Raw genomic sequence first — 8950 nt, 5'->3', positions numbered from 1 at the left:
ATTTTGATGAGTGATTTGTTAGAGGGGATTAAATATCAAATTCTTGCAGGGGCATTTGCACATACCACCAGAACTTTCTCCTGATCTCCGCAAGCCAGGATGGTCACAAATTGATGCGCAACTAAAGAGGTGCATCACGCATGATAAAAAACTGCAATGCCTGCAAAAATAGCGAGACGATTATTGTAAACAATGGGGGAGTCTGAGCTCTGAGGGGGAGGCCGTAAAAGCCACGACTGCAATGCCAAAAACACGTTTTTTGAGAGGGGCGAGCCAGTGTTGCCTATTACTATAGCAACAGGAAGACCTGGCTGCTTCAATCAGCTTTTGGTTTGTTGGGGAGGCCGTGGATAGGCAGAGGAGCTCTAGCCAGCAGAGCCATCCTGGTTTTACTAATGAGGGCAGAGGGACGAGCTGGGTGTCAGCCAGCCTGGCCGACCTCCACACGTCCTACCTGTCACCCTGCCTGTCACGCCACATGAGCAGCCCCAGGGGGGGTCGGCTACAAGAAACACAAACAGAGCGACAGCCTGGTGAGAGAGAATAAACACATATGATCCGGCTGCAGAAAAACTGTAATCGTTACCTGCTGTGGTATAAAACAGCCTCATTACCACAATACAGGAGGATTTCAAACAGACACTGTGTTTGCTGATGGTTTATCACACACACACACACACACACACACACACACACACACACACACACACACACACACACACACACACACACACACACACACACACACACACACACACACGTTTCAGTTTGTTATTGCTGCCACCAGAGAAAAGTTTTGTCTTATTAAACCTGGCAACCTCACCTGTCACTGTCACTTTATTGGGCATTTAGGATCACTCACTGCTGAATTAACGTGTGTCCTTCAGCAACCTGAAGTGACGGTCAGCTACAGGTCTGTAAAAACATCCACATCCACTCATGTGGGATTGATTTACAACTCTTTATATGGTTTGTGCTGTGACTGTAGTTAAAATAACGGTTCATAAACCCCACAATCAAATTAAGATCCTGTTATTAGAGGCCTGTTAAATGATAATGATGTTGCTGTGACAGTGATGACTGTTTCAAAGGTGTCAGAGGTGGAACTAAAGAAATTATTATTTTAATGTATTTTTATATCATTGACAGTCATGTCTATATTACCATTTATAGTCAATAGATCTATATTGTTGTCTTTACTACTACTGCCTTGTGGGGCATCTGTTATTATTTTAGATACAAATACAGTGTATATAGTAAGCATCACAAAAATATATGTAGAAATTATATATATTATATATATATATTTTCTACATATATGTACACATACATACACACACACACGCACTCACACACATATATAGTAGTTGTACGCTTCCATCAGTGTGTAGTACACTGTGTGTCCTACTGTGTGAACCTTCCTCAAACATATACTTAGTGAGAAGTAACTCATTTATTTTAGCAAATATTTTCCCCCAACATAAATTCTTGTATCAAAGCTCTTACTGTAGCTAATAAAATTCACTATAGTTTACGACTACACCTGTGGTGAGGCTTCTGTTGATATGTCAGATATAATTACAAACAAAAAGTATATAAAGTAAGCAGTATCACAAAAATGTGGAGTATTTTAGAAGAGTGAAAAAGTATACAATTTTATATATATATATATATGGCTTGATTATGTTTGGAAATAAGAAAATAAATATAGTGCTGTTATTAAAGTTTTAAGATTATAACTACTATATCATTAAGTAAATTTGTATATATATATACTTATAATTCACTTATTTCAGACAGTTCTAAAATACTCAAAAGGCCTTTATCGACTGTATTTGTATTAAAGAAATACTTCTGCAAACTTTTAATTAACAATTGAATTCTGAAATATGAACAGAATCCTCTCCAGGTGTAGTTGTAGTAAGCTGGTGAACCTTTCAGTATTCGCTACATAAAGACTTTGATTAAGGGAATAATGTCAGTATAAAATGATTTGCTAACATTAGAGTTAGTGCTCACTAAGTCCACACATGAAGAGGGTTCACTCAGCAGCAGTAGAAAGTGGTGGTGGTGGAGAACATAAACAAAGTGTAGTGCAGAGTGATGAGTGAGTTTAGGCTCCAGCACCACATCACCGCTGCTTGTACCAGACTCTCCTCCGGTCCCAGGTCGGTGCTAATGTGTGATGATCAGCAATCAGTGTGAGACTGACGGCAGGCCAATAGAAACAGAAAACTTCCCCCGGATAAACCAATGGTGTGGCCACATTGTTACAGCGCTCAGCGAATCCCCAGCGGATCTGATGCAACAGGGCTGCAACTAAAGTTACACCTTCGAACTGCAACAGCATGTCCTTCCGCCGAGGCGCACAGACAAGTAGTGCCGGCTGTGCCGTCTGCTGAGCGCTTCCCCTGTGTGAAAGTGTGTTTAGGGTTTTAATCGTGTCTTTTTCATGCTGTTTTATTACTTTGACTGTGGATGGGATGAGATACACTGAGAATGTGTAGACTTTAAAGACAGCTGTGTCCTGGGAGAGACTTTTTCCAACAGGGTAAAAACTTTATTTAAAAAAACAGCAACACTCATGTACATTGTTTATTTATAAAGAAGTAATTTCTGATGTCTAAAGAAAACATGACTGCTCTTCAGGTTGCAATGCGATACTTAGTGTTAATGAATTCTGTAACAAACGATTCAGATTTAGTGTAAATATACAATTGAAAGAGTAACAGAGGATGAAGTGTAATGAATAGCAGGAGGGGGTGGGGGGGTGCAGAGTGTGTGTCAGGCCTGTGGAATCATGGGAAAGTCCCCGGGTCCATGACGTAACGACCAGGTTGAGCGCTGCAAACCGCGCAGTGATCCCATGTCGCGTGATCAGGTCCCGGGCATCAGGAGTTGGAGAAGTAGCGGCTTTTAAAAACTTTCTGTCCGCAAGTGATCTCGGCGAAATAGCGCTTCGACAAGAGTCTGCGGCTTCCGGAGGAGACAAGATGTCTTTTTAAAGTGTCTCCGTGTTCGTGCTCGCCTCACTGCTCCGTGTGCTCCGCTCCTGCAGCGCACTTCCACCGCACCACTCAGGAACTATGGGGTAAGTCACCAAGTGTTGTGTGTCTGCGGACTGAGCCGCTCCGCCAGCTGAGACTTACTTAGTTTGTAAAGCAACCCAAACTAATGTTGTGTTGTTCTCCAACCTTGTTTTTCAGCCATTATTACTATTTCCACCATGCAACAATATCAAAGTAATTTTTTCAGGTGTAAGAGTAGTGAATTTATTTTATTTGATAATAAATGATAAATTCAAGTGTTTCTCTACTTGACATCATGTCAAATAACTTTTTATATCATGTAGGTCAAGTTAGTCAAGTAATATAAATGTCATAAACATGTTTTTTTTATTGTTTTCCTTGTTTTCTTTAGTTTATTGTTTGTCTGAGTCTGTCACCTTCTCCATAAATATATTGTTGTGCCATACATTTTCATTGTATAAGCTGACAAGTGTTTGGAAAAGTTAAATTTAACTTAATATACCCTTAAATTAAAGTTATTATTTTAGTGCTATTTTTACATATCTATATTCATAATGTCATTATTAATTGGATATTAATGGCTGATTGAATTATTAACAGCTGTACAGGGGGAAATTGGTGATTTAAAGGTTGAATTTATATTTGTGACTTTTTTGTTTATTTCCTAATTTCTCCCCCCCACAGGTCTTCCAGCGCTCTTTCATCCACCCAGTGCACGGTTTGTGCTTTTGAACAATTTGATCGCAGCAGACGACACAATGGCGGCATCGATCCTTCGCAGGAAAATTCCTCCCATTTCCACAGGCGAGCTCGGCGCTCCCCTTCTCCAACAGGCTAGCCACAACCAATCACGGGCCAGGACAGGGGCGGAGCCTGTGGAGAGGCAGCACTTAATTGGTGAGTTTCGCCAAGACGCTTTTTTATTTTTCCACATCCCGAGGTCGGAGCCGCAGTGCAGCACGGGGCTAATGTCGTACAGTGAGTACAGCTAAGTGGATATTTATCGAATGCAGACGATGCTGTTCAATCATTTTCAGATGATCGGTTAGTTGTTCACTTTGATTTTCCGGATGTTTTGCTTGATTTTAACTTCAGCCTTTATCCTCTCAGCCTTGCGTGGTTTAGGAATTTTTTCCTGAATTTGTAGTTTTTATTTTTTTTATATTATTTTATACAAATAGCTGAATCAAAAAAATGGATTGTTTTACTCACTGTATGGTTTTTATTTTTTAATGAATCCTATAGGTGATGGTCACTCAGATTGGATGACGGAAAAAGTTGATTTGTCTTCATTTGTGTCGACGAGCGAGTCTTCTCCAAGCTCTTCCCTTCCACCCTCGCCATTAGAACAAGATGTCAAGGTGCCCTCGGATCTGGAGGTCATGACCTCTCTGCTGCAGGAGGAGCTGGCTCAGCTGGAGGACTACTTCCGCTCCGAGTCCACATCCACAACAAGCAAGTTGGAGAAATCTTCAAAATGTGACAAGGGTGCTCAAGCCATGGGCTCCCAGTCTTATTATCAGTTACCCTATGGGTCGTATGGGTCCAGTCAATCAGAAGCCAGCCCCGTGGTTGTTACCTTGGCAACAGGGGAACTGGACCTGGCCAGCTTCTGTGGCGGTCCCATCGGCAGAACCAAAATTGCTCGACCCGCTCCATACAACTATCATCACCGCTACCACCACAACAACGGGCGGAGAATCATCAGCGAGGCTGTGAAAGTCGGGGAGGAAGTTGGACTTGATACGTGGGGCTCCAGGGGAGGTTACTCAGGAAGCACAGACTTGTCTGTGAACCACTACTCCACATTGAAGACGGTGAGCAAGAACAGCCTGGGCAGCGTCAAGAAGGTGAGAGAATGTGCTTTATCGTTGAAGGAAGAGGAGAGTTATTGTTTCTCAGAAGGAATGTTTTGCAGCGAAGAGATTGCTCGAGGTTTTTGTCTGGGCGGCTCGTACGAGAGCCACCACAAGCGAGATGGACAGTTGATGCACAACGTGAAGGTCAATGTAAGTTACGACAGTTCGGGGCTCGATGTTTTGCACTGCAGCAAAGATGGAGGACTTTCTGGAAGTATTCCCCAAGAGACAATGGTGGCCGGTGACGGCTACTTCCACCAGTCCATGGCCAACACAGAGCCTTACCATAGCTTTATAGGTGACCTAGATCAGCCGTCACAAGCACAGGCTGTAGAGCCCCAACATGGCCACTACCTCTATCCAGAATGCCTTGCAGACCAAAGCTACGAATGTCTGTCCAGAGGGGAGGGCGAGGAGTCGCTGATGGGAGCCCCCATCCACCGCCCCACCCAGAGGCTAAAGGATGAGCACTGCTCCCTCAAACCGTCTCTGGTGATGGGCGACCCTTCTCTGGAGGGCCACACTGGAGAGAGGAAGCAGAAGAAGAGAGACCAGAACAAAACTGCTGCTCACAGGTAAACATGTGACTTTCCTCCTTCTTCTCGTTTCTCACTAAAACAGACTTCAACTCTCATAAACACCTAAAACCAGACTTTGTGCTCAGAAGTCTGAAAACATGGTTTATAATTTAAAATAAAATAAAATAAAAAAACACCACCACTGCTAAGTTAAGCTTTTTTTTCAATCAGCCATTGTTTGAGTGGGTCATTATCCATCAATGCATGATATAATATAGTGATGAATGATATAATGATATAATGATATAATACGTGTTTTGTTAACATGGCTGGAGTTTTACATAAACCAGTCACCCCAGTGCTTTAAATGTCCTACAGAGTGTAGGAGGGAAATGGAAAGTCCCTCACTGCTTGCCAGATTCAGCCCCACCTCTCCATTTGTACAAGTCTGCTCTGTCTCTTTGTGTGTTTAACCTATTCATATCTGTGTAAAATTTAAATGTACATCGTAAAAGTCTGTAGAAGAAGTTAGAAGAAAAGTAGAAAAGGTAGAGATTGATCATTGCAGTGGGTGGAATAAACAGCACAGCCTGTTCTATGAGGGAAGGTGTGTCTGAGCTGTGTGGGTAATCCACGAGACGTAGCCCAGAGGTCACGCTCACTCACTCGACTCATGAATAAAGATGCAAGGCTGCACGAACCTGCGAAACCAACCGAGGGCATTCTTTTCTCTCGCAGGTACAGGCTGCGTAAGAGGGCGGAGCTGGACTGTTTGGAGGAGGAGCTGCATGGCCTGGAGGGGCAGAACCGGGAGCTTCGTGACAAGGCGGAGTCGGTGGAGCGAGAAATCCAGTACGTCAAAGATTTACTGATCGAGGTCTACAAGGCTCGCAGTCAGCGGCTCAAACAGGATGGCAGTGCCTAAAAAATGCCCACGCTGACCTCACCTCCCAAAATCTCCCAACCAGCAAGAGAAAAATCAAGTCAAGAGCACCAACTGATTTTTGTCTTACGAAAATGAAATGGTAGTTGCATGATTTTCGTAGTTCTTTTCTAAAAAAAAAAAAATATATATATATATATATATATAAATATATATATATATATATATATATATGATTGTTCCAAGAGGATGGCGACACGAAAACACACCTTTCTGAAAAACAAAAGAAAGGAGGAGTTTCCAGATGGGTGACTAAAACTATTAAAAGCCTTAGTGAGGTGGCTTCTTTCTAGAGGAGATGCTGAACTTGTCCGTGACCACTGTGATCCGAACTGCACTCACAGCCTTGTGACGACTGAGTCTGCGCTTGCGATGGTTGATCGTTTACAAAAACGCTCTTTGAATTAGTAGTAGTGATTGAATTTGCTCGTGGTTTTTTGTGACACACATCGGCATTATCGAGGCAGATCCATACTAAATATATATTTTATTTTGTATTTTATTTTTACTTATTAATGCTCATTTATCATTTTGCTTTAAACAATCAAGTGAATAAAAGGGATTGCTGAATTTTTTTTAAAAAGTGTGTAACATGCTCTACAAATGTTCATTATCAGAAACATTTAGAAATTTGTATTGCTAAAATGTCGACTATTTACACCTCCTTTCCCCACTGAAATACCCAATGCATGTTTGATTTTGGAAAAGCATGTGCGAGTGTTATTTGAAGGCAATATTCTGTTAACTGCATGGCTTCAAGATCTCCACCGCGTCAATTTAACTCTTCTCTGAGTTTCCCCCCTCTCTCTTTCCAGTGTGGCTCATGCTCAGGTTTTGCTTTTCAGCTCTGAGAAACAGAAACATTCACTGGCTTCATTTTGTTCCCCCCTTTTTCTCTTCTCTCTCTCTCTCTCTCGGCTGTATTTTTGCGAACAAACAATCACCTGTTGACGCAACAATAAATCGTTGTTGGGTAATGGTTCGACTACATGGGAGTTTTGTTGTTCAATTGATCAATTTGATGTATCTGAAATTCAGGTTCTTTTAACAATCAATGTCAGCGTCAGGAGATTTATACATCAGGTAAATTGCAGCCAAATAAAAAAAGAGTTAGTATCATTTATCTCTGACTGTTTTTCACTGCATGCTGTTCATTACGCATTCATTGTGCTGCCATTGAAAACGCCTCGCTACAGCCGCCAAAAGCACATGAACTGCACCCAGAACAGCACACACACTGAATAAGAAGATGGAGGGATTAAGAGATAGAGAGAGGTGCAGAATAAACCCACTCTGCCCCTCCTGCCTTTTACTCTGCTCAGCCCCATATCAGCTGCCTCCAGCTCTCTCTCCCGCTCTCTTTTTCTCTTTTTGGCTGCAATGCAGTCTGAGTCCGGGTTCTTTCCCAGGATCCACCACTGGACGGCAGCACATCAAGGCAGCCTTTGAAAGACACCTGCCAATCCAGAAACAAACAACCTGCCATGCTTTAAGATTTTGGAGCCAGGAGTTTGTTAACTTGTCTAAACAGCCGCACAATAAGGAGGGGGTATGTTCGGATAAATATTAATGGACCCTCCTCTTGTTATTTTTCCCCATATTTCAGTGCTATGTTGCTGCACTATGATTGATCCGCAGGGCTGAGGGGAGTGATATGAAGCTCCGGCAGTCAACAGACAACATAAATTGCCTATCTCATCTCCCAGCCTGTGGAGGGTGTGCGAATGCATGCACATATGTGTGTGCGTGCGTGTGTGTGTGTGTGTGTGTGAGTGTGTGAAATCTCTTGGTATCTCTCCTAGCAGTCGTAGGCCTTTCAAGTGCATGAGGCAATATCACACAATACTTGCACACGGAGGAGAGAGATACAAGTGAACTATCAGAATAAAAAAGTACTGGGTTGACAGAGAATGCCATTAAATCTGTCGATTCAGTTTTCTCCCTGTTTGTTTGATACACATGAAATGTAAAAACGGACTGTACTGCTGATGTGTAATATAACCTGTTTTTGCAGCGTGTTCAATAAATTTCTTCATTATTACTTATTTAATACCTTAGAAGAGCTGATAATACAAATGAATACAATAATAAAAAATGAATGTTCCCGAAATTTGCTAAATGACAGCTGGAAAAAAAAACAACACAAATATAAATATACTGTAGCATATGGAGCAAATATGAGGTATAAATCTGACGAATTATACAACATGTCAAACAAAAACACTGAATTGAAATGTATGAATTAAGTTTCAGTTTTTACATTATAATTATATTAACATTAGTATGTTGGGCCAGATATATGACGCACAAAACTTAAACAGCAATAACAAAGAAAATATCTGAGAATTACACAGAAATCAAGACTAATGTAATAATAAACATGTAACAAGTAAGGACAAGAGATTAATACATATATGCAAATATGTGTTAATTTCACATGAGCAGGTCTACAGAGACTTGTCGGTGGAATATTCCCATAGGACTTACTATGCATCGGGCTTCTTCTCCACCAGGTGTCCCTCTTAGCCCAGAAACAGACTTGCTGCACTTGGAGGGTTGTTATTTCATACTTAGGATTTCCACAGTTACACTGAAACAATA

The 8950-nt window shown here is 41.7% G+C and overlaps 1 protein-coding gene across 3 annotated transcripts; it reads left to right on the top strand.

Moving 5' to 3' along the window:
- Positions 1-2790: 2790 nt before the first annotated feature.
- atf5b (activating transcription factor 5b) lies at positions 2791-7468 on the top strand. 3 transcript variants are annotated; one of them, XM_034604558.1, is made up of 4 exons: positions 2791-3091; positions 3714-4007; positions 4275-5463; positions 6145-7468. In XM_034604558.1, the coding sequence occupies exons 2-4, from the start codon at positions 3788-3790 to the stop codon at positions 6329-6331; spliced, it is 1596 nt and encodes a 531-aa protein (XP_034460449.1). In that variant the 5' UTR covers positions 2791-3091; positions 3714-3787; the 3' UTR covers positions 6332-7468. The 3 variants fall into 3 exon arrangements, with proteins under 3 accessions (XP_034460449.1, XP_034460450.1, XP_034460451.1); XM_034604559.1 differs by having other exon boundaries at positions 2795-3091; positions 3714-3926; XM_034604560.1 differs by lacking the exon at positions 2791-3091 and having other exon boundaries at positions 3966-4073.
- The last annotated feature ends 1482 nt before the right edge of the window (positions 7469-8950 follow it).

This window comes from Hippoglossus hippoglossus, chromosome 13 (assembly GCF_009819705.1).
Source record: "Hippoglossus hippoglossus isolate fHipHip1 chromosome 13, fHipHip1.pri, whole genome shotgun sequence".
In the NCBI taxonomy this organism is placed as follows: Eukaryota; Metazoa; Chordata; class Actinopteri; order Pleuronectiformes; family Pleuronectidae; genus Hippoglossus; species Hippoglossus hippoglossus.
The sequence above is the reverse complement of the archived record's forward strand: the minus strand, read 5'-3'. Positions and strand labels throughout refer to the sequence as shown.

Bases quoted from the DNA above. Each gene is read 5' to 3' on its own strand.
- atf5b (XM_034604558.1), top strand. From the start codon at position 3,788: ATGGCGGCATCGATCCTTCGCAGGAAAATTCCTCCCATTTCCACAGGC. The intron at 4,008-4,274 runs GTGAGTACAGCT...TGAATCCTATAG, and splicing joins CACGGGGCTAATGTCGTACA to GTGATGGTCACTCAGATTGG. The intron at 5,464-6,144 runs GTAAACATGTGA...TTTCTCTCGCAG, and splicing joins AACAAAACTGCTGCTCACAG to GTACAGGCTGCGTAAGAGGG.